At 55.9% G+C, this 26,814-nt stretch overlaps 1 protein-coding gene across 4 annotated transcripts in view; it reads left to right on the top strand.

Annotated features, from left to right (window-relative positions):
• Window positions 1-26,814, top strand: part of CACNA1B (calcium voltage-gated channel subunit alpha1 B) — a gene marked incomplete at both ends in the record, with an annotated part of 195,796 nt that overhangs the window by 91,437 nt on the left and 77,545 nt on the right. For 3 of the 4 annotated variants that reach the window (XM_079706056.1, XM_079706057.1, XM_079706059.1), the window contains 7 exons: window positions 233-364; window positions 547-619; window positions 10,870-10,987; window positions 12,957-13,024; window positions 15,932-16,038; window positions 23,134-23,946; window positions 24,906-25,123. In XM_079706056.1, coding sequence (XP_079562182.1) covers window positions 233-364; window positions 547-619; window positions 10,870-10,987; window positions 12,957-13,024; window positions 15,932-16,038; window positions 23,134-23,946; window positions 24,906-25,123 — 1,529 coding nt within the window. The remainder of the gene's footprint in view (window positions 1-232; window positions 365-546; window positions 620-10,869; window positions 10,988-12,956; window positions 13,025-15,931; window positions 16,039-23,133; window positions 23,947-24,905; window positions 25,124-26,814) is intronic. The other variant, XM_079706058.1, reaches the window with a different exon arrangement.

The raw sequence follows: 26,814 nt of genomic DNA, 5'->3' as shown, positions 1-26,814 counted from the left end.
ACTGGGGAGCAGGTGTAGGAGGCGATCGTGAGCTCAGCGCTGGACCTTCGGTGTCTGCTGTCCCTGTGGGCGGGGGGCGGGCGTGGTCCAGACAGGTGGTCTGGACCCCTGGAGAAAGCACTCTCCATACACCGAGTGTGGGGCGCTCAGGTCAGCAGGTGCCGGAAGCCACAGGCACGTGCCGTCCGCGTCCGGGCGTCCAGGCGCACTCGGACCAGGCCGCTCCCCGCAGGTACTGGAGCTCCCTGCGGAACCTGGTGGTGTCCCTGCTCAACTCCATGAAGTCCATCATCAGCCTGCTTTTCCTGCTCTTCCTCTTCATCGTGGTCTTCGCTCTGCTGGGCATGCAGCTCTTCGGGGGACAGTAAGTGAGGCCGGGCCCCCGGGACGCAGGGCTCAGAGGGGACGATGCCGCCCCGGGCTCGTCCTCCGCTCCCCCCCGAGGGTCCCGAGGGGGTGCCGCTGACACCAGACGCAGCCCGTCCAGGTGCCCGTCCTCCTGGTCCCGATGGAGCTGCCTCTGTCCAAGACCCTTTTTCCTCTCAGGTTCAACTTTCAGGACGAGACTCCGACGACCAACTTTGACACCTTCCCCGCTGCCATCCTCACTGTCTTCCAGGTAAGGCTCCTGGCTCCTGGCTCACTTCTGGCGTGTGGGGCCCCCCTGCCGGGTGTGCAGGGCGCACAGCCTGCCTTCCCCGTCAGCCCCTCCCCAGCGCCCGTGAGGGGCAGGCACAGCAGGCCTCTGACGTGCACCCCCCGCGCTGGGACGGGGTCGGGAGGGAGCTGCCCGAGGAGCAGGTGGACACCTTGGGAGGCCCTGGCTTCAGGTCGCCACTTACCTCTCTGCCCCCGAGACCTGGAACCGATCACAGCCATCGTTGTCCATTGAGAGTCGAGGGGAAAGCACTCCCCAGGCTTCTCCCTCCAGTGGCCCCAGCGGCCCCTCAGTTTCCCTTTCTATCTGGAAACACGCTGCCCGCAGCCCCTGGGGACGCTGAGCCTTGGTTCCCTCTTGAGGACTCTCCCGGTTCAGTGCTGTCCCCCTCACAGAGCTGTGGCCCCTGGGTGCCCCCCACTGGCCTCACCAATGTGATAAAGCCCTCTGTCCCACGAACATCCTCTGCCACGTCTGAGGCCCAGCAGGACAGGCGGGGCGGGGGTGCCCACGATGGCACTTAGGGAGGCCCACAGGCTGCAGGCGCTCCGGCCAGGGCCCCGCCTGCTCCTGGCCTCTGGGGCTGCCGGCGCTGCCCCCCAGCCAGCGCTGCCCCCCAGCCAGCGCTGGAGCCACAGTGAGTGTATGGAGAGGGGACCTTTGGGGCTCCTCTCTCAAAGGAAGGCGTCTTTCCAGCCGACCATCCGAACCCCACTGGAGGCTGGCTGACTGACTCAGTCTAGTGATCTCACCCGCAAGCCCCCCTCCTGACCTGGGTGGAGCAGAACAGCTCTTCTCCCAGAGGCGCGTCTGCTCCCGGCCTGGCAGGACTCCAGACCCCGGGCCGTCATCGCTCTCCTGTCCGACCCCGCTTTCGAGTCCTGTGGCTTCGCCCTCCTCTGAGCTTTAAGGATTGGGTTGCCCGTCAGCGTACTAGCCTTCGCACCGTCTCCATCAGAAGCATCGCCAATGGCTTCACTGACTCAGAGCTGGGGAAGCGTCCAGCCCTTTAAGGAGGCTGAGAGAGTGGTTGAGGCTGGAGGAGGCTGAGAAGATCGCCAGGACTGACCATTGGCTCAGCTGGGCCTGTAACGCCCACAGAATGACACGGGGTCGAGGGCCTGAGACCCAGGCCGGAGCCCCTGCTTCTGAATGCGGTTGGAGAGGGCACAAGGAGGCATGTGACCAGGGGGAGAACAGCTTGAACTCTGCTCCTGGTGAAGCTGCCCGACCACGCCCACAGGTGGAGGGTGAGCCGCTCCTAAGAAACGGAAGCAGCATACTAATGCAGGTGCCCTTAACCCCCAGAGGGCTGAAGGAAGAACTCAGCACAGAATTATGGAAGAAAGCCACCTCGGAACTGAGGATCTCTGGTTAATGCGAAAGATAAATAAGTAGCATTCCTAGCAGTAAAAGACACAGCTGTTTAAATAAAAAGTGGAGGCTGAACCGAGCTGTTTAAATAAAAAGTGGAGGCGGACCCGTACACTGCCGTGATCCTCTCAGAACGTGGAGGACCTGAGCCAGCTGCGGCTCAGAGGCGGCGAGAGAGGGTGCCAGCGATGTTCCAGAAAGAGCTGAGACCTGGACACAGCCTGATACAGAGAAAATCTTAAAATCTGTTCTACAAAGATTTCCTGCAAAAGAATGCCAGTCTGATGGCAGGCCTCTCGTGGTAATGATGCCAGAAGGTCTGGGAAAAACAACTTTAAAATATTGGAGGACGGTCCCTGTTGGCCTGGAATTCCCACTCAGAGAGCCGCAATTCGAGGTGGAAGAAAGACACATCCAGACACGGATTCTGAGAGTCACACCCAACTACTGAGAGCACTGCAGACACGGATACGGATACGTTTAGGAAAGTGGATAAATGGGGGGAAAAGGTACATTAACCCAAGGAGAAGCAGAAAACCTGGGCTATTTCAGAAATTGAATAATTTCTGAATAATAATTGAATAATTGAAAAATCTACCTGCCTTGGAGACCACGCTGACAGTTTTACAAGTGAATTCTGCTGAATATTTAAGAACGGTTACTCCAATTTTATACAGACGACTCAAGAGAAGTTAAAAAGGAAACACCCACCCTTTTATGAGACTGGAATAACCTTGATATGAAAACACTAGACAAGGGCAATATAAGAGAAGGAAAATGTAGATTACTATCACACACAGAGAGACAAAACATCCTGAAGGAAATAAGAACTAATCCAATCTGGATGTACTTAAAGATCATCTTTATGATCAACTTGAATTTATCCTAGAAATGCAAGATGATTTAACATTAGAAGGTCTATTAATGTAATTCATCATCTTAACAGATTAAAGAAGGAAAAAATCATGTATGATCAGAAAAAACATTTGATCTCTAGCAAAAGCACAGGCAAGCACCAGAGAGAGAGGCAGATGAAACAAGACTGGCAAATTGTGTTGATTGTTGAAGCTGGGTGATGAGTGCGTAGGGATACATTACACTCTCCACTTTGTATGTCTGAAACTGTCCATCGTGAATTTTTTTTGTTTTGTTTTGTTTTCTTGCGGTATGTGGGCCTCTCGCTGTTGTGGCCTCTCCCGTTGCGGAGCACAGGCTCCGGACGCGCAGGCCCAACGGCCATGGCTCACGGGCCCAGCCGCTCCGCAGCACGTGGGATCCTCCCAGACCGGGGCACGAACCCGCGTCCCCTGCATCGGCAGGCGGACTCCCAACCACTGCGCCACCAGGGAAGCCCGTGAATTTTTTTTTCTAAAAGAAAATCCCATGATAAAACCCAACACTCCTTGCAAATAAAAGCCCTTAGCAGATTATGCTAGTATCAGTGGTCTTAGTGCAGTAGAATAAGAAAAAAAATGAAATAAAATTTCTCAGGATTGCCAAGGAAGAAAGAAAAATGTCATTATTTACAGATGAAATAGTTATATACACAGAACACTCATGTTGTCACTGCAGATGGAGTGGGACAGTTTGGTTATCCTTAGACGAAAACATGGAGTTGGATTTCTACCCTGTAGCAGATTTGAATATCAGTTCAGATGAATTAAGACGTAAATGTGAAGAGCAGCTCTGAAATTTTAGAACATACAGGAGAGTAATGTTACTGACTGAAGGCAGGGGAAGCCTTCTTAAGGAAGATGTGAAGAAGCACAGATCATACGGAAAGCTTTCACGAATTTGGCTATTGAAATACAAATTTCTGTGCATCAAAAGACACCATAAGAAGGTCAAACAAACAAGTCATAGGCTGGGAGTAGATGTTTCCACAGCATTAGCTAATAACCAACAGCCAGAATAAATAACCAATAACCAGAATAAATCGAAGACTTCCACAAATCAAAAAGGAAAGACAAATAATGCAGCAGAAAAGGGCAAAGTGTATAAGCAAGGAGCTCGGGACAGGAAATTGGGCTGATTAGTAGCCCTGTAAAAACCATCATCTGTTTACTCGTAGTCAGGAAATGCAAAGTAAACCCACCTGTCAGTTTAGTTGAAATTAAGAAATCTAACAGTCTCAAGTTTTAGAGAAGATGTGGAGAAATGAGGATTCCTTTATGCTGTTGGTGGGTTGGTAGAACCACCTTGGAAAGTAATGTCACAGTATCTAACCCACCGGAACTCACACAACAGCAGTTGGGGTTGTGGGTACGTGCTCTGGAAGGTCCCTGGCCTGATGCACACAGAGAGACCTGTGAGACCATCGCAGCAGCATCGTGTATGATAGCAAAACACTGGAAACCTCTTGATTGTGCATCATCAGGAGAGTGGATAAGGAGAGTGTGTTCCGTCTGTGCAGCAGGACCGTGAATGACCTAGAATTAACTATATTGACGTGGATCACAAGCAATGTTAAGCTAAAAAAAAAAAAAAGCAAGATTTGGAATAATACAAAGCATATGATACTATTTAACTAATTTTTAAAGTTGAAGTATAGTTGATTTACAATGTTGTGTTAATTTCTGCTGTACAACAAAGTGATTCAGTTATACATATATATATACATTCTTTTTTCCATTCTTTTCCATTATGGTTTAGCATATGATACTAAATATTTAGTAAGGATGGAAACATCTTGTTTCAAAACATATTGCATAACAATATTGTTTATGGTATATATGGAAGTAAAGGTGTAAAAGCTTTCATGGGAATGTTTAACACCAAATTCAGGGTGAGGTGGGCTTGGGGAGAGGAGGAATGAGACTGGAGATTTCTATTGAGGGAACTTCAGCTACATTTTAAAGTTTTATTTCTTAAGCTGGGTAATGGGTACACAGAGCTTTAAATATTATTCATTGTACCTTTCTGAATGTTTGAAATCGTACATAATTTAAAATTAAATGGGTACAAAAAGATAAACTAAGTAGACCTTAACCAAAAGAAAGCTGGTGTAATGTTAACATCAGCCAAAATAGAAGTGAAAAAGAAGGTGAAAAAAAAGCTGTAGTAAAAATAAGGAAGTACAGGGCTTCCCTGGTGGCGCAGTGGTTGAGAGTCTGCCTGCCGATGCAGGCGACACGGGTTCGTGCCCCAGTCCGGGAAGATCCCACATGCCGCGGAGCGGCTGGGCCCGTGAGCCATGGCCACTGAGCCTGCGCGTCCGGAGCCTGTGCTCCACAGCGGGAGAGGCCACAACAGTGAGAGGCCTGCATACCACAAAAAGAAAAAAAAAAAAAAAAAAAAAAAAGGAAGTACATTACATAACAATAAAAGGAAGATGCAGCCTAACAGCGCGGCTCAAAAAACATACTAAGCAAAAACCGACAGAATTACAAGGAGAAATCAACAGTCCACTCTCTTTTAAGAGACTTTATTTCTATCAGACTGAAGGATGAAGCTGATAAGGGATTAGACAGGATGTAAAAGAACTCATGCGCACAACAGTCACAAATCGGCTGATGCATACAGAACTTGCCAATTGATAGTGAATAAAATAGTCATTATTTGGGGTACAAGGAACATTTACAGAAATTGATCACTTGTTAAGTCACTCTGGAAATTTCTACAAGCATTAAAGAATCACACTCCTACAGTGCACATTCTTTTTTTTAAAATTTATTTATATTGTTTATTTTTCTTTGGCTGCGTTGGGTCTTTGTTGCTGTGCGCGGGCTTTCTCTAGTTGCAGCGAGCAGGGGCTACTCTTCGTTGAGGTGCGCAGGCTTCTTGTTGTGGAGCACAGGCTCTAGGCACGTGGGCTTCAGTAGTTGTGGAGCACAGGCTCTAGTTGTGGAGCACAGGCTCTAGGCACGTGGGCTTCAGTAGTTGTGGCTCGCAGGCTCTAGAGCGCAGGCTCAGTAATTGTGGCACACAGGCTTAGTTGCTCCGCGGCATGTGGGATCTTCTGGGATCAGGGATCGAATGTGTGTCCCCTGCACTGGCAGGCAGATTCCTAACCACTGCACCACCAGGGAAGTCCAGCACATTCTTGATATTACTTAAATAAATAGAAAGCACTAGTAAACAGTCACTTAAGATCTTCCCCATATTTGAAAGCTGAGGGTTTGAGTTGAAGAAGACAGCACAGTGGACAGTACAGAATATTTAGAACTGAACAATAATTAGCAAAGCTCATAGGATGAGTCTGAAGCAATACTTAGAGGAAAACTTAGAGTCTTAAAAGCAATTATCAAAATAAGAGAATGACTAAAAATAAATAAGTACTCATCTTAAAAATCTAGAAAAAAGAGTAATAGAGTAAACCAAAGAGAAATTGAAAGCAGGAAAAAATGATGCTAAGAGCAGACATTAATGAAACATAAAACTAAAATACCAAGATAACAAAATCCTAAAAAGCTCGTTCTCAATAAGGCTAATAAAGTAGATAACTTTATAGCAAGACTGATCAAGGAAAAAACAAATAAAAAGTATAGCCCAATGCAACAAACTAGTGAATCTAATGAAAAAGAAGCAGACTCACAGATAAAGAGAAGAACAGAGTGGTTACCAGTGGGGAGAGGGGAGACGGGAGGGGCAGTGTAGGGGTAAGAGGTACAAACTGCTATGTGTAAAGTAAGCTACAAGGATACATTGTACAATATAGGGAATATCACCATAGTTTATAACAGCTATAAGTGGCATATAACCTTTAAAAATTGTGAATCACGGTATTGTACACCTGTAACTTACCTAATATTGTACATCAACTATACTTCAATAAAAAAATATTTTTTAAAAAAGTATAGCCCAAAAGGGAGATATAACTACAGAAAAGGGAGATATAACTACAGAAAAGGGAGATATTTTTAAAATCCCAAAAGAATATTATGGCAACTTTATGCCAATAGGTTTGAAAACTTAGATGAAATGTGCACTTCTATAGGAAAACATTAGTTACTTAAATTAGCTCAAGAAGAAAAAAGAACTGGAAAATTTTATAACCATTAAAGAAATGGAATCCCTAGTCAAAGCTCTCTTCCTGCCTTCCTGCCTCCTGCCCAGGGCTCGGGGAGTTATAAGGTGAGTTTTGCCACGCCTTTAAGGAACAAATGATAATGGACTCAGACACTTCTAGAGAAGGGAAGAAACCATTTCATGGGGCTAGGACAACCTTGACCCCACAGCCCGGCAAAGACAATGTAAGGAAAGCAAAATGCAGAAAGAGTGTGAGCTCTGTCAACCAAAAAAACTTCAGGAGGCTGCAAATAAGTGTTTTGGGGTCTTAAGAATTGCAATTCAAGAGACGCAGATTTGGCTAAAATAAAAAGAGTGTCTTGGGGAAGAGAAAGAGTTGGGGGCTTGTAAGACAAAAGCCATGAGGCTGTGCTCTGACACAAGAAGGGAAATGTGTGTCCTTCAAGGATGGCTGTCACCAGGCGTTTTAGGGTAGGTGTCTGATAAGTGTCTTGAGTTTCTGACAGATGTTCTGGAGGCCTGCATTAGGACATAAAGTGGTCAAAAGGTCAGATTCCATCCAGGCCTCCTGGCTCCATTTCAGAGAGCTCTCTCCTTCCACAGATCTGTGAGGCAGGGGCTTTGTTTTGTCTACTGAGGATCTCAAGTGCCTGAAGATTGCCTGACACACAGCAGGCAGGCACTCTAAGTGTTCGCTCAGTGAAGGTAGTCTGGAATAGAATATTCAAAAATCAAATCCAATCATGTATAAAATAGAACCTCATGGCTAAACTGTGCTTATCTCAGTAATACAATGATTTGTCAATGTAATTTCCTGATCTCTACAGTTTAAAAGAGAAAAATAAGCATGTCAATAGATTTAGACAGATAAAATATTGATATTGATATTATGATGAAAAACATGTTATACAAAGAACTTAAAATACTGAGGACTCAAAAAAAAACCACAAAAACCCAAAACAAACCTACAGCTGGTTGGGTGATAGCTAATATGGATGGGTTTCTTTTTTGAAGAGATGGAAATAAAATTCTAAATTCAGAATTCTAAATTCTGAATTTAGAATTCAGTTCTAAAATTGACTGTGGTAATGGTTGCACGTATTTGTGAATATACTAAAAACCATTGAATTATACACTTTAAATGACTGAATTATATGGTATGTTAATTATATCTCAATAAAGCTATTATTTTACAAAGACCGTAGCAAACATCACAGATAAAAGATTGTTGGTGGTTAATTTTATGTCAGCTTGACTGGACCATGGGGTGCCTAGATTAAGCATTATTTCTGGGTGTGTCTATGAAGGTGGTTCTGGATGAGATGAGCATTTGAATTGGTGGACTGAGAAAGCAGATGTGGAAGCCTCACCTAGTCCACCGAAGGCCTGAGTAGAATAAAAGGGCTGAGTTAAGGGAGAGTCCACTCTCGCTGCCTGACCATCTTTGAGCTGGGACATCCATCTTCTCTTGCCTTTGGACTCAGAGTTGGGCTGAAACTTACACCATTGTCTCTCCTTGTCAGCTGTGGGTCTTGGGACTTATTCTCCATGACCACAAGATATACCCAGACATCTCCCCTTGGTTCTGTTTCTCTGGAGAACCCAGACTAATACAGATTGAAAGCATAACCAAGGATATCTAGTATTCAGGCAGTTGAAGTCAATGTAATAAGAAAAAGAAAGAGGTAGAAGGACTGGAAAGGAATAGACAAAATAGTGATTATTTACAAATGGTGTGATTATTTACATAGAAAACTCAAGAGAATCAATTAGAAATAATAAGAGAATTCATTGTTGCTGAACACAAGATCAACCTAGGAAAAATAAAGCTTTTCTATATAACAGTATCATTCAATTAGAATATTCAATTAAAATGAAAGATTTCATTTACAGTAGTAACAGAAGCTATGTTATCCAGAAATAAATCCACAAAAAGTATGCAAGACTTTTACAGGTGAAATTATAAATTGTTATTAAAAGACCAAAAGAACCGAATACCTATGTTTATAAATGGGACACCTTACTGTGGTAAAGGGATCAGTTCTCCCTAATTTAATTTGTGATCCAAATCCCAACACAACTGCTCTTGAAATTCAGCATATTGATTCCTGGGAGAGTAAATGGCCAAGAATAGCCAGGACAGTTCAAGAAGGAGTGATGTGCCCGTCCATATATCAAGACTTATTATAAAGCTACAGTAACGAAGATAGTGAGGTATAAAGACAAAGTATCAAAGAACAGACTAGAAAGCCCAGAAACATGCCCAAGCCTATGTAGGAAGTTGGTCATATGAAAAAGATGGCATTTTAAATCAATGGGAGGGGGATGGGGTGGTCAAAAAACGAGCCTTCTGTGTGCGAGAAAAGTAGGTCTTCATCCTCAGGTGTGCACAGAGCAGTAACCACAAGCTCTAGTTGGATTAGAGACCTAAAAGCCAAACTTTAAAATGATTTGAAGAAATATAGGAAAATTCTTTATGACCTTGGGATGGAGAGAGATTTCTTAAGGGGCAAAAAGCAGAAACGATAAAGGAAAAGACTGATACATTTGACTTCATTAAACTTCTTTATAATACAAAAAAATTAGTTAAAAGCAAAAAGGAGACCAGCAGAAGATTTTTCCAGTAGACATTGCAGATAGAGGACTAGTATATACAAGAATACATAAGGAAGTCAGTAAGAAAAGGTGAGTTATCAGAAATACAAGCCAAAGCGTTGAAAGGCCACAGAAAGGAGATCTGAGCAGCCACTGGATACAAGAGAAGATGTCCCGCCTGACTGGCTCTTCCGTTCACCGCGCTGGCTGGGACCTATCAAAGGGTGTGACTGTGCTCAGTGTGGGACGAGGGTGTGAGGAAGACACAGCCTGTGTTGCTGGTGGGACTGTGATTTGGGATAAGCACTTAGGAAATGTCTAGTGAAGTCAAAGGTGTGCAGAACCTCCGATCCAGCAGAACCAGTTCTAGACAAACTTCACGTTCACAATGGGACACACCGGCAAAAACCTCGGAAGTGCCTGTTGGGGAAGATGGGTGAGTACATGGAAGGAATCTATGCAGCACCTTCCACGAACAGTGGGTTTGTGTGTGTCCACTCGGGTAAACTTCACAGATAAAAGAGTGAGTGAACGGAATGCTGATGTAGTCTGACGCCTGCCCGTGCATGTTTAAAACACGCATGGTGTATTTCGTTTATAGGTGTGTGTGTGTGTTGTGTGGTGTAGGACCACAAAGACGGGAGGCCCCCCAGGTTCACGGTTGGGGTTGCCTGTCGAGGGTGATCGTGGGCAGTGGGACCTGATGCGAATATGAGAAAATGTTAGCAATTTCCATTCTGAGTGGCGGACACACGAATGTCTGTCGCCTTATCCCCTTGTACTTTTCCCAAAATACAAGTGAAAAAGAGGCACGTGTTTCCCGATGGGGCAAGGACGGCATTTAGCCGCCCTCGCGGCCTGGACCCCCTGGGCCAGGGGAGGCAGGAACCTGGAGGGTCAGAGGCCCTGCAGCTGTTGTCTGGCTGTGAGCAGCTTGCGCCCCTCTCTGAGCCTCAGTTTCCTCACTGGTGCGGCAGTGACCAGGCAGCTCTGGGACGTGGGAAGCTCTGCCACGGTCTCCTTGCCTTTGCTCACCTTTCTGTCCTGCTGGGAGCTCCCTTTCCATTCTTGGCAGAAACCCAGAGCATATTCATGTTATAAGGCCTGACCCAGCCCAGCAGCCATGTCCTTCTGGAGGCTCCTGGGCCACCTTGACCATCATCCACGGACCTGTGTGTGCGCACTCGTGTGCCCGTGGGCTCGTGGGTGCGGGCGTGCGTGTGGACGCGGGTGGCTGTGGGGACATGCCCCGGGTGCTTTGCCTGCCTCTGCAGATCCTGACTGGGGAGGACTGGAACGCGGTGATGTATCATGGGATCGAATCCCAAGGTGGAGTCAGCAAAGGCATGTTCTCGTCGGTTTACTTCATTGTCCTGACGCTGTTCGGAAACTGTATCCTTCTGCCGTCTGGCCGAGGGGGTCGGTGCTTCCTGGGCCTGCTCTCCCCTCCCTCCCCAGGAGGACGGAGCCGGTGGTCGGCACAAACGTGTGGGCGGCTTTCCCATGGAGGGTGGGCCGTGACGCACCCCTGCCCAGGAGCAGCTTGAGTTACAGATGCAGCCTGAGGTCGGGCCGCAGGCCCAGGAAAGCGTGAGCAGCACGTGGGGTGTCCCGAGGCAAGCAGCGAGGTCAGCGGAGGGAAGACGTGGGCTTTGAGCCTGAGGGCAGCCATCTATTTTGTTTTCACTTTAATTTAATTCAGTAATTAAGTTGTGGCACGGGGCTTTTAAAAAAACCTTCACCCATGGAAATGTCCTACCTGCAGAGAAGCGCAAAGGAAGTTCTTGTGCGGAGGATGCTCCTCAGGCTTGGGTTTCAGGGTCTGGGGTGCGGGACTCTGCGGGGTCAGGGCAAGCCCAGCCAGGGAGGCTCTGCCTCAGGGCCCCCTGACCGTGCTACCCAATTGGAGTGTGTCCCTGTGGCTGGGCCCCAAGGGGCATGGCCTTCATCCTGCTCTTTGCGTAGCGAGGCCTCTGAGGGTGCCCACAGCTGTGGTCAGTGCCAGGAGGCAGCAGCCGACCTTGGCGTCCTGTCCCGTGGGCCCCACTGGGGCCCTGAGCAGGCCTGTCTATGAGGCACTGCCCTGGGATGTGGGTCCCCCCTGAGTCCCAGGGCACCTCCTTGCCAGACAGGGGGCCTGACCCACAGGGGTCACCCAGAGCCGACGGCTGCTTGAGCCTGACACTGGCCCAGAGCCCCTGGGATAACATGGGGCCCAGGGCTGTCCCTGGGCATCTGCCCCAGGACCAGCAGGGTCTGAGACGGTTCGGCTGTCACAGCTCAGGGGAAGGGGCTGCTGGCATTGAGCGGGCGGCGGACACCGCATGGCAAAGGACTCCCTGCCCATTGTCAGTGTGCAGGGCACTAGGTGACCGGGAGGGCACCCGCCCGCGGGGGCCAAGGGTAGGCCTGGGTCTGCGGGGACAGTACAGGGGTGAGGCACCGAGGGCTGGGGACGGGGCTGGGGGAGGGGGCAGCGCAGGGAGGACAGTGCTGCCTGGCGCTGAGATGGGGAGAGGTGGCTCCAGCGACGGGAAACCGGAAGGGATTCAGGTCAGCGGCAGCGCGAGGACCTGAGCCTGCAGAGTTCAGATGGGTGGGGCAGGGCCGTTGGGCCCCCTGACCCTGGGACCCTGGGGAGTTACCTACCCGCTGTGGCCTTTGTTTCCTCATTTCTGACTGGGGGCCATAGGAGCACCTTGTCGCGGCTCCCAGGGGGCACAGTGGGAGGAGGCTTTGGAGGTGGCGGCCTCCTGCCGGGCACTCCTGTGGCATCTGCCTTCCGCACGTTGCCCCTGCTGCTCTGGAGGAGGGGCACCTCGAGGGAGGGGTCCCGGGACTCGGCTTTGGTAAAGGAAGGTGGGAACGAAGCCAGGCACGTGTCCGTGAGCCTTGCCGGGACGCTGGTCCATCGGTGGTCTCTGCTCACGGGACCCAGAGGTGCCGGGGCCCACATGCTGCCTGGGTGCTTGTTGGGAGAGGTGGGGGCAGAGCGGGCAGCCCTTGTGCCCTCCTAGGAGGCAAAGGCAGATTAACCCAACACGGTGCAAGCTTCCGGCCTGGAGCGTCGGCCCTGAAGAGGTGGCGGGGGGAAGGGGTGGTGTGGGCTTTCGAGGAGGCCGGGCGATGTGAGATTGCATGAAGGAGGCCGGGGGGCCGCAGGGCCCAGCGGCTGGGCTGGGCTGTGTCTGGGGCTGACAGGGCTGGAGGGCCGGGGGTGGGGGCATGTGGACACTAAGGGAGGAGGCCAAGGCTGCTCAGGCCCTGGGGAGACGGGCCCCGTGTTGTCAGAGAGCCGTGGTCCGACCCTGGGAGAGGCTGTGGGTCAGGGGGCTTCCCTTCCTTAGCTGGAGCCCACCAGACACCCTGCTGAACGTCTTTCTGGCCATCGCCGTGGACAACCTTGCCAACGCGCAGGAACTGACCAAGGTGTGTAGGTAGGGACCCACCTGCAGCCTAGGTGTAGGTGGGGTGGGGGGTCAACCCGTGTCGCTCTGGATGCGGCTGCAGAGCCATGAGGAGAGCCAGGACCTGGGTTAAGGGCCATGTGACTGCTGTCCAGGGGTGTTTCCTCCAGGCCCTGGACAGGCAGGGCTGTGGGGGAGCGGCACCGAGGAGGTGGGGAGGAGCACAGCAGGAAGGCAGATGACCACAAGGGCGGCTGCTGGGAAGCCAAGACCTGGGAAGGATGACCAGAAAGGCAGGGGAAGGTGGGGGAGCAGGTGGTGGAGGACAGGGCGCAGACCAGAGAGGGGCCTGGAAGATGGGGGCCAGGCTGCCCTGGTCTCTGTGTGGAGGGGGCTGTGTCCTCTCAGGAGCGAGACGCGTCAGGAGGTGAGCCTAGGGGCCATCCAGTCTGAAGACCCCAAAGGGCAGTGAGGGACCCCTGTGGTCATCCCCGGTGTGGATGGCTGAGCTCAGGCTGTCACTGGGCAGCGCTGTCCTCAGAGTCGGGCCAGGCTGGTGCTGGGGGAGCAGTCGGTCCTGTTCTCAGCAAGGCCATGCCCCAGCAGGACAGCTTTCTTTCCAGGCTGTACCCAGTGGGAGTCGTCTAATAGTCATCTCTCATCCTTGAGCCTGGTGGGGGATGCGATTACACATGTCTCCCCTGTGGTTTCCCTCCAGATGACACCACCCCCTGCCTGCTTGCTGTCACCCTCTCTGCCCTGGACAGTGCAGGCAGCCCGCTGTTTCAGCCTCAGGCTGGCGCTTTGACAAGCCCGGCTCCCGGTGCAGAGGGCGCTCCTGCTGGTCAGGGGCTCTGAGCAGGCGCTGCTCCTTGCAGGCACGCGCGTACTTGCTCTGTACACCGGGCCTGCGCCTGTGCGCGCACCTGTGTGTGGGGGTGTCCGTGCGCTTGCGCCCGCCATCCCTGACAGCCTCCCACTGTGTTGCACCCACTCCAGTCTAGCACATCCTAAGACTCTTAACACTGTCCCCGTTCTGGGGCTTGACTCGGGCCTTCCCTGAGGAGGGCAGGCGACAGAGATGCAGGTGTGCCACGGTGGTCCTGACAGCGCGCGCTGTACAGGTGCCCTGCTGCCCCACCCGGCTCCCTGGGAGGAGTGCTCCAGGGGGGCGGCCCGTGCGGTGTGCCTCCCCCCACCCCCTAGCTGGGCTGGGGCAGTGCCTGTGGGTCTGGACTCCTCCCTTCTTCTGGGTGCTGGCTTCTGAGGATTGGGAATCCCACTGGCGTGCCCACTTCTGTCGTCAGCCAGTTCCTAGCCTGAACCTTGCCATTCAGGAGGGGCTGGAGAATGGCCCAAGCCCCTGGCTGGGGGGACCCGTGCAACCACAGAGCACTTCTTGGGGTCAGGATTTACAGGACCACGTGAGCTAGGGGTGCCCAGCAGCATCGTTGGTCTGGCACCAGCTGTCCTGGGCTGGGTGAGCTTGAGTTCAAAGCTCTCACTGCCCCTTCTAGGTTGTCAGTGGGTGAGGACATACTGACAGGCCATGTCCTTGGGGTCCTGTATCCACGCACAGACCATAGGTGGTGGCCCCTTTGGGCAAGCTGCCCTAATTCAGGAATTTCCTTGCTTTGGGAGTTGGGGCGGGTGGACGCCTGTCTGTGTCAGGCTATGGGGCATTCCTGGGCTGGCCAAGAGACCAAAGGGCAGACACTCCCTCCTTTACAGTCCCACAAATAGATGGTAGCATCATTTATTTTGAAGTGGAAATAAACTCACATCGAGTTTGTTTGTAGAACACCAACTGGAGAGATTTGAGGGCTGTAGACCAGGATGGAGCCCACAGCTGGAGGAACAGCGTCTCTAGGCTGCTCCGTGGTGGGTCTAGCCATGCCTCCCCCTCTGAGGCCTGAAGTTTAAATGTCTCTTCTCTATGGTGGGAAATCTTCAGACAGCTAATAGGGAGCTTAGTTGCCATTACTGTGCCTCTAAAAGCAGATTCAAGGACAGTTTGGGACATGTTGGGAATGCCAGCTCCCAGGGGAGCCAGGTGGGCCCGGGATTGGGGTAATGGGGGATATAAGGGTGGTCCCAGTGATCTAGCTGGACGGCACAGAGACTAGTTTGCCTGCCAGGGCCCATAGACTCAACCTAGAGTTGTTTATCTAGATCTGAGGCGCAGATCATGTTGGTTTTGCCTAGTGCCATGGGGTCAGGGCTGGAGGGTCTGTCTGGATGTCCACTCCCTTCCCATGCAGAGGCAGAGGCAGGGCGGGGTGTCTGTGCAGGTGCGCACACATGAGCACATGCTATCCCGGGTGGCAGAGAGCCGTGGGGCTCAGTGGGGAAGGGGACACGGCCAGGCATGGTCACAGGTAGACAGATGTGACCCGATGAGTCCAGGTGGAAAAGCTCAAAGGCTGCAAGGTGCCTGCTAGGCACATTCCTGGTGACGGTTCCTGTGGGTGGTGCAGGGTGGGGGGGACCCAGGCTCAGGGTGGGGAGCCTGCCCCTCGCCCTGGCTCAGCACTCTGGGGGCAGAGACTGACTTCGTTCCAGTGTGACAAGTGCTCTGGGTGGCGGGGGAGCAGGTGGGAATAAAGGAGGGGTGGGTTTGCATTTTGATGGAATAAGACTAACATGCAGAAATGGGTCCCTGGGGCTGGAGCTCTGGAGTGGGGCTGTCAGCTGTGAGTGCCCTGGGAAGGGGTGCTGACACAGAAACCCTGGGGACTGTTGCCTGCAGAGGTGGGCATAGCAGTGGGGTCTGGAGCATGGGTGGGTCGTGCTAAGGCAGGAGCTGGCTTCCTGGCTCCGCTGGCTCAGGAGGCAGGAAGGACTCGGAGGCTCCAGGCGGAAGAGCTGGTGGCATCGGAGTGGACACATCACTCTCAGGCCAGCTCCACATTTCTGTCTGTGCAAACAGGACGAAGAGGAGATGGAAGAAGCAGCCAACCAGAAGCTTGCTCTGCAAAAGGCCAAAGAAGTGGCTGAAGTCAGCCCCATGTCTGCCGCCAACATCTCCATCGCCGCGTAAGGCTCTCGGAGAGGGTTGCGGGCGGTGGTGGGAGCAGAGTCCAGCTCCCCCGGGGCCTCCTCAGGGGCCCTCGCCTTGGCTGGAGCTGTTAGAATGCAGCCCCTCCCCAGGAGCTGAGACGCGGGGGAATGGCGCTCCTCCCCTGCAGGGCCTTTGAGCAAAGAGACCACCAGGTAAAGCCTCCCCGCTTCTCCCCGCCGGGGTGAGAGCGCAGCGTGGCAACGCCGTGGGTGGGAGTGACTGCGGAAGGCGGCCCCCTGGACAGTCGTGGGCAGCGCCAGGGACTTGGTGTGTCTGACTTACACACCGCCTTTCAGAACTGTGTTTTGTGAGCTGGAAGATTCAAGGGGTTACTTCAGCAGCCCAAGAGACTTAACGCAGTTTCCAATAGTATCGAGTTCTGGTGTTGGGACAGGGGTCGAGAGGAGGCCTCTCTGACGAGCAGAGGTGCAGGCGGGGCCGAGACTTCCGTCGGGGACTCTGGTCACCCGGAGCCAGCTGAGAGCGCTGCTGGGGGCATTATGGATTTCCGAGTTGGGACAGAACGCCCAGCGCAGGGCTAAAAGCCACGGTGGGCTGGGGGGCGTTGGCCCCCGGGGAAGGAGGCAGGAAAGTCTGGCCCAATCCCGGTTACTGGGTGGCCGTGAGAGAACACAGAGGGGCTCGGGGCCAGGCTGAGCCCACCCTGGAGCTGCTGCCCCTGCCTTCCGCCCCGCTCGCCAGCCCCCGCCATGGCGCCCACTCCCCGCCATGGTGCCCACTCCCCACGCTGCTCCACAGTCCCCCACTCTGCAGCTGCTTCCCTCTCCCGTGCACACTGTGCTGCGTGGTCAGAGCACCTCAGGCCCGTCTGTGGTGACACAGGCACTGGTGCTGAGAGTGCGCTGGCACGTGGATGCATTTGTGGGAGTGGGAGTGTGTACACGCACAGGTGAGGGTGCATCTTAGCAGCCCCATTCTCTCCTGGAAGTCAGAGGGCCATGGCCTGTTTTCTAGGGGGATGTCTGCAGAGGACCTGTCTCTAAAGTGAGCAGAAAGTGCTGGCCTTTGGGGGAGAAGAAGCAAAGGGAGGTCCCAGGCCCCGGGAGTCCAGGCAGGGGTGCAGGGGGCCTGCAAGGAGCCAGGCAGGACACAGCCGCCATCATTCCAACAGCTGCTGGGGGCTCAGTGCCCAGTTATTCTGGAGTTCTGTTGTCTGGCCAGTGCACCTGCTCGGTCTGCTTGGTCCTGGGCTTGCTGTGACCTGGTTACTTCCTGAGCTGTGTAAGCTGCTGGCGGTCTGCGTAGAGGACGTGGCTGGTGACTGACCCATTTATTCACATGGGCCCTGTGGAGTTTCTGTGTAACTTTTGCCTTCCTGCTGTTCCGGAGGGGAACGAACGTGGTGTCCTGTGTCCCCTGCTGCTTCCCAGGGCTGCCCATTCTTTGGGGATGTGCGGCAGGGTGTCCATTCCCACCTGGGCTGAGACCTTAGCGGGGAGGGGCCCTCAGCACAGCCACGGGGAGCTTGTCAGGACACCAGAGAGGAAGTCTGGATGTCCTTCCTCTCCCTCCGTCCCCGTCCCCGTTTTGGATGCTGCTGTGCAGGAAGCAGGCTGTAGACCTGCATCCCCGGGGCCTGGGGGACACTTGGTGCTCTCCCTCACAGCAGGCCCTGAGCTCGGTGCTGGCCCATCCCTGTCACGGCCAACCTGGGGTATGTCTGGGCATTGGCCCTTGCGTCCCCCTCTTGGGCCAGCTGTGGGTCCCGCGGCCTCCCCCGGGACGCGGCTTTGGGCCTCGTCCTCAGCCCATCTCTGTTGCACGCACAGTGGGCCTGATGTGACTCCTGGAGATGCCACTCCCAGGTGTGGAGGGTGGTGGGTGTGAGAACCACCGTGCGTGGTTGTTTGCTTTCCTGTGTTGAGCTGAGACATCTGCGGGCAGGAGCCATGCTCCAGCGCCTGTCTGTCCTGTCTGCCCCGACGGTTCCCTGCTCTGCTGGCAGCAGCAGCCTCTCCGTGTTCACTTCTCTGCCCGAGCCTCTGAGGTGGTGGGAGAGGCTCTGTGGGACCCCGCCCTGACCTGCTTCCGCAGCGGCGCTGTGTGGTCTGTGAGACGGGGGCCTGGCCGAGACGTGCGCTGTGAGCCTCTGATGCTCACGGCGCCTTTCGTGTCCGTGGTGTTTGAGCGGCTCCATGGGCCATGCCCGAGCGGACGGAGGCTCTGCGACGGACCCTCCTCAGACGGGCACCCGAGTCCCCTAGAGCCGCTGGGGCTCCAGTGTCCTTGGCCTCAGGGGACAGTCCCTTCAGCCTCCTGGAAGGGAGGGACACTCAGGCTGATGCAGCCCTTCTGGCTCTCGGCTGTGTCGGCCTCGACGTCACTGGGACTCACGAGTGCCGGTGCCCACGGCCCCTCCCGCACGCAGGTTCACACTCACACACGCTTGCTCTGACCCTTGTTCTCTTTTTTTAATTTTTTTTTTTGCGGTACGCGGGCCTCTCACTGCTGTGACCTCTCCCATTGCGGAGCACAGGCTCCGGACCCGCAGGCTCAGCGGCCACGGCTCACGGGCCCAGCCGCTCCGCGGCATGTGGGATCCTCCCGGACCGGGGCACGAACCCGTGTCCCCTGCATTGGCAGGCGGACTCCCAACCACTGCGCCACCAGGGAAGCCCTGACCCTTGTTCTCTTAATGTTCACAGTCTAAGTCACACTCACACCAGCTCACATGCTCACTCACAAGCTCATACACTCAGCCGTGCACACCGCTTTGCTCGCTCTCTTGCACACACGTGCCTGTTTGCACGCGGGGCGGCTGAGCTGCTGTGAGCTCCTCACAAATGCGTGTCGACTCAGCCTTGAGAAGGCAGCGCTGGGGACCCACCCGCCTGGTCCTCCCCTGGGCGGGAAAGGACTGTAAAGAGATCTGTGATTTCTCTCTATTGATTTTGGAAAAGCTTCCAGAAAGACACTTCCAGAAGGACACTCAAGGGAAGATGGGCTGGTGGTAGAAGCTGTTTGCCCCTGGGGAGGCTGGTGGTGACCTGGTGGCACTGCCTTAGAGCCTGGGGAGCTGAGGGGCCGGGGTGGCTTGGGGGCTGAGCACGGTGTTCAGGAAGCAGGGCCCAGGTGAGGCCAGAGGCAGGTAGGGCCCCTGTGTCAGCCGGCTGTGCTCCGCCTCGAAGGCCAGGGGACCACAGGGGTGAGCCCTCCCTGGCGCCCGGGGAGTGGGGCGCCAGGTCCGGCGGGGGTGAGGGGGCTGAGCAGAACGGCGGACGAGTGGTGCCGCCCTTTCCAACCCCACTGCCCTTCCGGGGGCAGTGTGCGCAGAGCTGCGCTGGACGGCCCAAGGTGACGCTCTTGCCCTCCAGCCGTGGGGGTCACTGCTCTGTGGGTGCTCTTTCTCTCTCAACTTCTCTTTTCCCCCGAGGTCTCGGCTGGCCTCATTCTGATAGAAGCATCCCTGGCCTCCTGCCTGGATGCGCACTGCAGCCTGTGCCCTGACCCGATGCGGCTCGCACCGTTCTAGCGTCTCTTAGAACTCTCTGGTGTTCTCACTTTTGTTCTGTTTTGTTTTTTGCATGTGCAGTTTTGTAAAGCAAACTCGAGGTACTGTATCTCGCAGCTCATCTGTCTCCAGCGTAACCTCACCGTGAGTCTCTCTGCTGCAATTTCCATCTGTGGCTTCGTGATAACTACACGCCAGCACCTTCTGTCCGCCCCTAACTCTGCTTCCCACTTCGAGTCATTCGCTTCAGGGGGCAGCTCCAGGCCCACATCCCGCAGCCTGGCCGGGGACGGCGGGCACACTTCCTGACGCCCTCACGTCCTGCTCGTGGGATCAGGCTCTCTGGGCTCAGCCCCTCCTCCTCTCCCTCCTGGTCTCTGTCCTCCTGCCTGTCTGTCCCTGTGCTGTCACTCTGGTGTCTTGAGCAGATCTGCTTCTCCTGAGGTGACCACCACTGGGTGCTACTGGGGCTGTCTCCTTGTGGCTCCCGTGAGGTAGAGGATTGCTCAGGGGCTCAGGACATCCGTGGGGTCCTCCTGCCCCACCCTGCCTTGCTGGGAGGGGGTGTGTCTGGGACCCTTAGGAAGTCTTGTTCTCGCGAGAGCAGAGCTTCCGCCTGCTCGTGAGGCTTCCGGAGACCAGCCAAAGCCTGAGGTAGAGCCACAGAAACCCCAGGGTGGCCCTGCTGGGGGTGACACCAGTCTGACTGTCCCAGGGGCTTCTTCCTGCAGGTGAGAAGTCCCTGGAGATGGCCAGGTGCCCTCTCCGTGTCCTGCAGGTGACGGGCGCTCCAGCCGTCCCTGAACCCCTGCCTCCTGTTACCTGGCCAGCACAGAGCTGGGCTCGGTGCTCTCACGAGCACGCGGACCTGCTGGCTGTTGGGCCTCCGATGTCCGTGGGGTAAGAAGGCTGCATCCTGAACGACTGATTCCCAGGGTGTCATAAGATGCGGGCGTAGGTACCAGCGCTGTTGCACCTGGGCTGCTTCCCATCATCGCAGCTGGGGGTGACAGAGGGATGACTGGCTTTCTCAGCACGGAGACCTCAAAGCAGGGCCACGCCTCAGAGGCTCCTTCTGAGTCCCGTCGGCACGTCTGGGTCAGGGCGGCTGAGCTGGGCTCTGCCTGCAAGCCGGGCTGGACGTGGTGGTGGTGGGGGGCCCCTTCCCTGTGCCCCCTTCAGGAGTGCTTTTAGACGAGGCCTCCGCCTGGGTTGGAGTCCTCTGCCACGCTGCACTGTAGGTCAGAGCGTGGCCCGCCCCCGCCCATTCTTGAGCTGAGCTCGGTGGAGACAGAGAGTGAGAGGCGAGCGCTGGCCACGCTGCGCCACATGCCAGGCAGAGCAGGGACGGAGCAGCAAGCAGGTGGGGGCAGGCTGCCGCCCCCCAGCAAGGCACGGCGGCAGAGACACGTCCAGAGAGGCAGCCAGCAGCACCGCTGCGTGCTGGGCAGGCGCAGGCAGTCTCGGGTGGCGTGAAGCCCAGAGAGGCAGCCACCCGGCAGGAGCGAGGCTGGTAGATCCGCCCCTGGGAAGTTAGGAGGGGAGCCTGCCAGCCCCACGCAGCCTCTAGTCCAGCAGGCACCCCGCCTCTCCGTGGACTCGAGCTGGTTCCTGGGTGAGACAGAGCTGCGTCTGAGGGTAAGGCTGAGGGCAGAGCCCGTTCCTCCTGAGCTACCAGCTACTACGTCCCCATCGTCTTTACTGCCTGCCTGTTTCTGTTCTGACAGGCGGGTCCCCAGGGCTCATGGCTGTGTCTGAGTAGGCCACCACCTGCCGCCCAACGGCTCCGAGTCCAGGCCCATCTCGGCCTGCTGGGCTGATGGGGAAGCCTGACCAGTGGCCGGCTGTCAGCCCTCACGGGTTCCTGCACCATTGGGGAACGCCCCTGGCGGCTGCTGTCCACTTCACAGGGTTCGGCATAGTTCAGAGTTGGGCCCTTTGTTTTGGTGTCATCTGGGGATGGGTAGGTCCCCCGTGGCTCTGGGTTGAAGCCAAGGAAAGAGAAGGTGGGTCTGTTGCCAGGTGACCTTGGGAATGGGGCAGCAGGTCAGGGCCTGGGGTGGCAGCCGAAAGTGTGGGTCAGCAGATGGTCAGAGAGGCCGACAGCTGTCCCCCACACGTTGCCCTGCCTGCCCCCCGTCTGGGCCCCCAGGTATAGGCATCAGGCTCTTCTGCTCTCATACTTTCAAGGTGCTTCCCTGGAAATGGCTCCCCACCCTGGGGGCAGGACTCAGCGTGGTACTCAGTGGCTGGGGCTCAGAGCCGGGGGGTGGAGACCTGTCCAGCCTGGGCCCCCAAGGCCCTCAGGTTGTGGCTCTAGGCTGTGCGGTCAGCGCAGCTGGAGTCTGGCGGAGGCCTCGCGTCTCCTTTAGACACTTTTTTCCTCTTGCCCTTGCACGCGTCCGATCCTGGCTCCGTCAGTGACTTGCTGTGGACCCTCTGTGAGTCCCGTCCTCTATGCTCAGTGTGACATGGGGACAAGAGCAGCACCCAATCCCTGAGGTGGTTGTGAGGGCTGGAGGAGGTGGCCGCTGACCCAGATGTCACAGCCATCCTTGTTTTCGTGCCGCCACTGCTGCCCCCCACAGTGGTCCCGAGACCTCCAGAGGCTGCAGGACGAGACTGGCCTCTGAGGAGGGTTCCACTTGGCCGAGGTGGTGCCGGCTCGCCAACTTTGGGGTCTTGTTCAGCAAATATCCCAGAATGCAAAGGGCTTCCACGCACCCTGGGCTGTGGAATCCACCTGTGACCGTGTGGGTGAGCTTGGGGGGCGGTCAAGGGCTTTAGAAGCCTGTCTAGTGAGGGCTGAGCCTGGACCACGGGCCACTCCTGGCGCCGGAGAGCTCTCAGCCCCCGTGGAGCCAGGAGAGAGGAGGGCACTGCTGACCACAGGACGTAGTGTCCAGCCGCAGACCTGCCTGCCGGGCTCCTGGGCATTCAGCAAATGGTCACTGAGCTGAGTGGCAGCTGCCCAGATGGGGCCGACCACCACAGGCAGAGTCCCCGCCTGACTCCTGCGAGGGCCAGCCGCCCCCGGGGCCCCTCGCTCCCTGGGTAACTGTCCTCTCCGCTCCTGACGACCCGCCTCTTCTCGGGTTCCCTCTCAGACACCCCATCTTCCTCTGGCCAGTGGCTCCCCTCCTGGAGGTGGAGATGGAGAAGCCCCTCCTCGGGGCTTCCTACCTCCTCAGTCCTGCTCCATTCGGACGTTGCCCCCCTCCTCGCCCCATTCTGGCCTTCCTGGCGGGCAGCCCACTTGCCCTGGAAGCCTGTTTGCCACCTCATGCTGGTGCCTGTCATTCCCACTGCTCTGCACCCCTGGCCCCCCGGCCTTGAGCCCCCACCCCCAGGTGAGGCTCTCACCATCTGCGGGCGCCCCCCCGGGGGGGGGGCAGGGATGAGGTCTGTTTCCCTGGGTATCGGCCGCCAACTCTGCCCCTCGACTCTGCTGGGGTTGCCAGGGCTCCTGCCGCCCCCCCGCCCCCCCACTGCGCCCTCTGCCATCTCTCCATCGCTGTGTGTCCATCCGTGGCTTCCCCTGCGAGGCAGAGAGGTGGGGGGCGGCTTGGGGGCGCGGCTTACGCGGGTCTCCCCACAGCAGGCATCAGAACTCGGCCAAGGCGCGCTCGGTGTGGGAGCAGCGGGCCAGCCAACTGCGGCTGCAGAACCTGCGGGCCAGCTGCGAGGCGCTGTACAGCGAGATGGACGCCGAGGAGCGGCTGCGCTTCGCCACCTCCCGCCACCTGCGGCCCGACATGAAGACGCACCTGGACCGGCCGCTCGTGGTGGAGCCGGGCAGGGACGGCGCGCGGGGGCCCGCGGGGGGCAAGGCCCGGCCCGAGGGCGCGGAGGCTGCCGAGGGCGCGGACCCGCCGCGCAGGCATCACAGGCACCGCGACAGAGACAGGGACAAGGCCGCGGCCCCGGCGCCGGCGGGGGAGCAGGACACGGCGGACGCCCCGAAGGCGGAGGGCGGGGAGCCGGGGGCCCGGGAGGAGCGGGCGCGGCCGCGCCGCAGCCGCAGCAAGGAGGCCGCGGGCCCCCGGGAGGCCCGGAGCGAGCGTGGCCGCGGCCCGGGACCCGACGGCGGCCGGCGCCACCACCGGCGCGGCTCCCCGGAGGAGACGGCAGAGCGGGAGCCCCGGCGCCACCGCGCGCACCGGCACGTGCCCGAGCCGGGCAGGGAGGGCGCGGCGCCCGGGGCTAAGGGCGAGCGGCGAGCGCGGCACCGCGGCGGCCCCCGGGCCGGCCCCCGGGAGGCGGAGAGCGGAGAGGAGCCGGCGCGGAGGCACCGCGCGCGGCACAAGGCGCCGTCCACGCACGAGGAAGCGGAGAAGGAGGCCGCCGCGGAGAAGGAGGGCGAGGTGGGGGACAGGGACGAGGACAAGGAGCTCCGCAACCACCAGCCTAGGTGAGTCCGCGCGGGGATGGGGGCGGGGGGCGCGGGCGGGGAGTGGTGACCAGGCCGGACGTGCGAACCAGCCCGTGAGGGGCAGGCTGGGCGGTTACGCAGGTCAGGGGTGCGGACCTGGACGGGCGGCCCAGCCCTTTGTCTCAACCCCTTTCTGGAGTGGTGACAGTCCTGCCTTGCTGGGCCAGCGTGGTGGGGAGCGTTGCTCTAAGGCGCCCGGGAGGAAGGGAGGCTACGGGTGAAAGTGTTGGGACTGGCTTGGGACACAGAGACTTGGAAAAGGTGGCCCAGGGAGAAGAGAAAAATGTGTAACCCCGTGAAGCAAGGCGAGTCAGGAGAGCCTGAGGGAAGCCTGAGGAGGCCACAGGACTAAATTGTGGAATGGGAGGGGGCTGGGCTATGCGGCCATGACGGAAAGGACCCCCATCCCAGGCCAGCCCAGCCTGGTCCCTGGCTGGGACAGGATCTGACAGTGACTGTGTGAGAACCCAGGGGCAACAGGAGCCGGCAGGCTGAGGCCAGCAGTCTCCATGCTTGCCAGTGAGTCACAGACCAGCCAGAACTCGTGCAGCCAGAGGCCACAGCTCAGGATCAGCCCGACCTGGGCACGGTCTTTTGTGTGCAGAGCTCTGTGCTGAGCCTTTGCCCTGGTGGGGCCCCAGGTGGGGTGGCTTAGGGTAACATCCTCTTCCGGGCTTCTTCATTCTGCCAACAGTTCTGTTATATACACATAATGTGATATCAGCCATGCCTGGCCTTGTGCCAAGGACAAACAGGTGAGTCAACCCTGTCCCTACCTTTCAGACCTAAAAACAGAAATGTATAGGGTGATAAAAACCATGACAGAGGAAGTGATCAGGGATTTATTTGATCTGGATAGGGGTTTAAGAAGCTGGGTTTTGCAGACTGAATAGGAGTTTGGCTCTTCATCAGACTCTGATGTGCATTCTTGGTTGCAGGGAGTCGCACTGTGACCTGGAGGCCAGTGGGGTAATGGGTGTGGGCCCTGTGCATACCCTGCCCAGCACCTGTCTAGAGAAGGTGGAAGAACAGCCCGAGGATGCAGATAATCAGCGGAACGTTACTCGAATGGGCAGTCAACCCTCGGATCTGAGTACCACTGTGCATGTCCCAGTGATGCTGACTGGCCTTCCTGGGGAGACCACGGTTGTTTCCAGTGAGTATCTCCCCATAACATCAGGGCAGGGCCCACCTTGTGCAGGCTCGCTTTGCTCTCCCCCCTTCCCTCCGGCTCCACGGCAGCCACCTGGGGACAGAGCTTGCCTCTGTGAATTGTTCCCCAACCGGAAAGTCTTTGCTGTCAGCATCTGTGCCTTGATATCCCTTTGCTTTCCAGTGCCCCGGAGGAGCACTCTTGCTATTACATGTCACTTAAGCTCTAGTCTGCTTTCTTCCAACGATATTTGCAAGTTACCAGGTAAGTGCCAGGCATGGTGTTAGAGTGCAGGGGGCACAGCAGGAGGGAGTGGGACTGGGCTGCCCTCGCGGGGCTCCGAGTCTCGTCGGGAAGACAGACCACAACATGGTCACGGCTCTTCACAGTCGCACAAACGCTGCCAAGGACTGTGGCCACAGACCTGACTGAGGTTGGGAGCTAGCGGGTGAGAGGAGGCGGGGCTCAGGGTGGTGGTCTTCCGCCCACTTACTTACGGTCCTGGCTCTTCAGCTCCTCCCAGGCCCTTGCCTGAGCTTCCCTTCTTCTTCCCCTCCCTGCCTCATACCGTGTGTGAGGTCGTGACGGAGCAGCCACTCCACAACTGACCTGTGTGCGGGCACTGAGGGCACAGTGTAAATAAAATGCCAACCTGCAGGTGACAAAGACAGGCCCCTCACATTATGCGCAGGTGCACGGGCGTTTTGTGAACACCAAGGATAGAAAAAAACATTCCCAGGGGCAGAGGTGACTTGGAATTCCAGATGAAGATTCAGCCTTAGGCAGGCCCAGGTGCTGCCACACGCTTGCCTGTCTGCAGGCAGGTGTGTCCACACACAGACACGTGCACGCGCCCATTCCCTCTTACTCAGGTGCTCTCACCTGGGGCCGATGGACAGCGCACAGCGCCAGGTGTAACAGTGGGGGTGGCTGGCCCTGCCCGCTGAGCCTCCCCTTCCTCGTTGCTTCCTTGGAGGAAGGCTTTCCCTGGTCCATTCTGTCGTTTCACCTCCCATGGCAGTAGTGTGTCTGTCTTCCCGAAATCAGCCCCCGGGTCTGATTCTTTCTGGATTAGCTTGAGGGTCCCCACCTGGTTTTTGTCCACGGGAGTCGAGGTGTGGCCCCTCCTCCCCAACCCTGGCAACCACTGATCTTTTTACTGTCTCTGTAGTTTGCCTTTTCCAGAACATCTTATAGTTGGAATCACCTAGTACGTAGCCTCTTTAGATTGTCTTCTTTCACTTACCCATGTGCATTTAAGGTTCCTCCATGTCTTTTCATGGTTTGGTAGCTCATTTCTTTTTAGTGCTGAATAATATTCCGTTGTCTGGATGGACCACGCTTTATTTATCCATCCACCTATTGAAGGACACGTTTGTTACTTATGAATTTTGTCAGTTATGAATAAAGCTATTATAAGCATTCAGGTTCAGGTTTTTGTGTAGACATACATTTCCAACTCATTTGGGTAAATACCTAAGAGCATGGTTTTTGGATTGTGTGGTAAAACTACATTTAGCTTTGTAAGAAACTGGTCTAACAAACTGGCTATATCATTTTTACATTCCCACCAGCAATAAATGGGAATTCCTGTTGCTTCACGTCCTCTCCAACATTTGGTGTTGTCAGTGTTTTGGATTTTCGCCATTCTCATAAGTGTGTATTGATAGCTCATTGTTTTAATTTGCAATTCC

The sequence above is a fragment of the Hyperoodon ampullatus genome (genome assembly GCF_949752795.1).
Source record: "Hyperoodon ampullatus genome assembly, chromosome: 6".
NCBI classification, from domain to species: Eukaryota; Metazoa; Chordata; class Mammalia; order Artiodactyla; family Ziphiidae; genus Hyperoodon; species Hyperoodon ampullatus.
The sequence above is the reverse complement of the archived record's forward strand: the minus strand, read 5'-3'. Positions and strand labels throughout refer to the sequence as shown.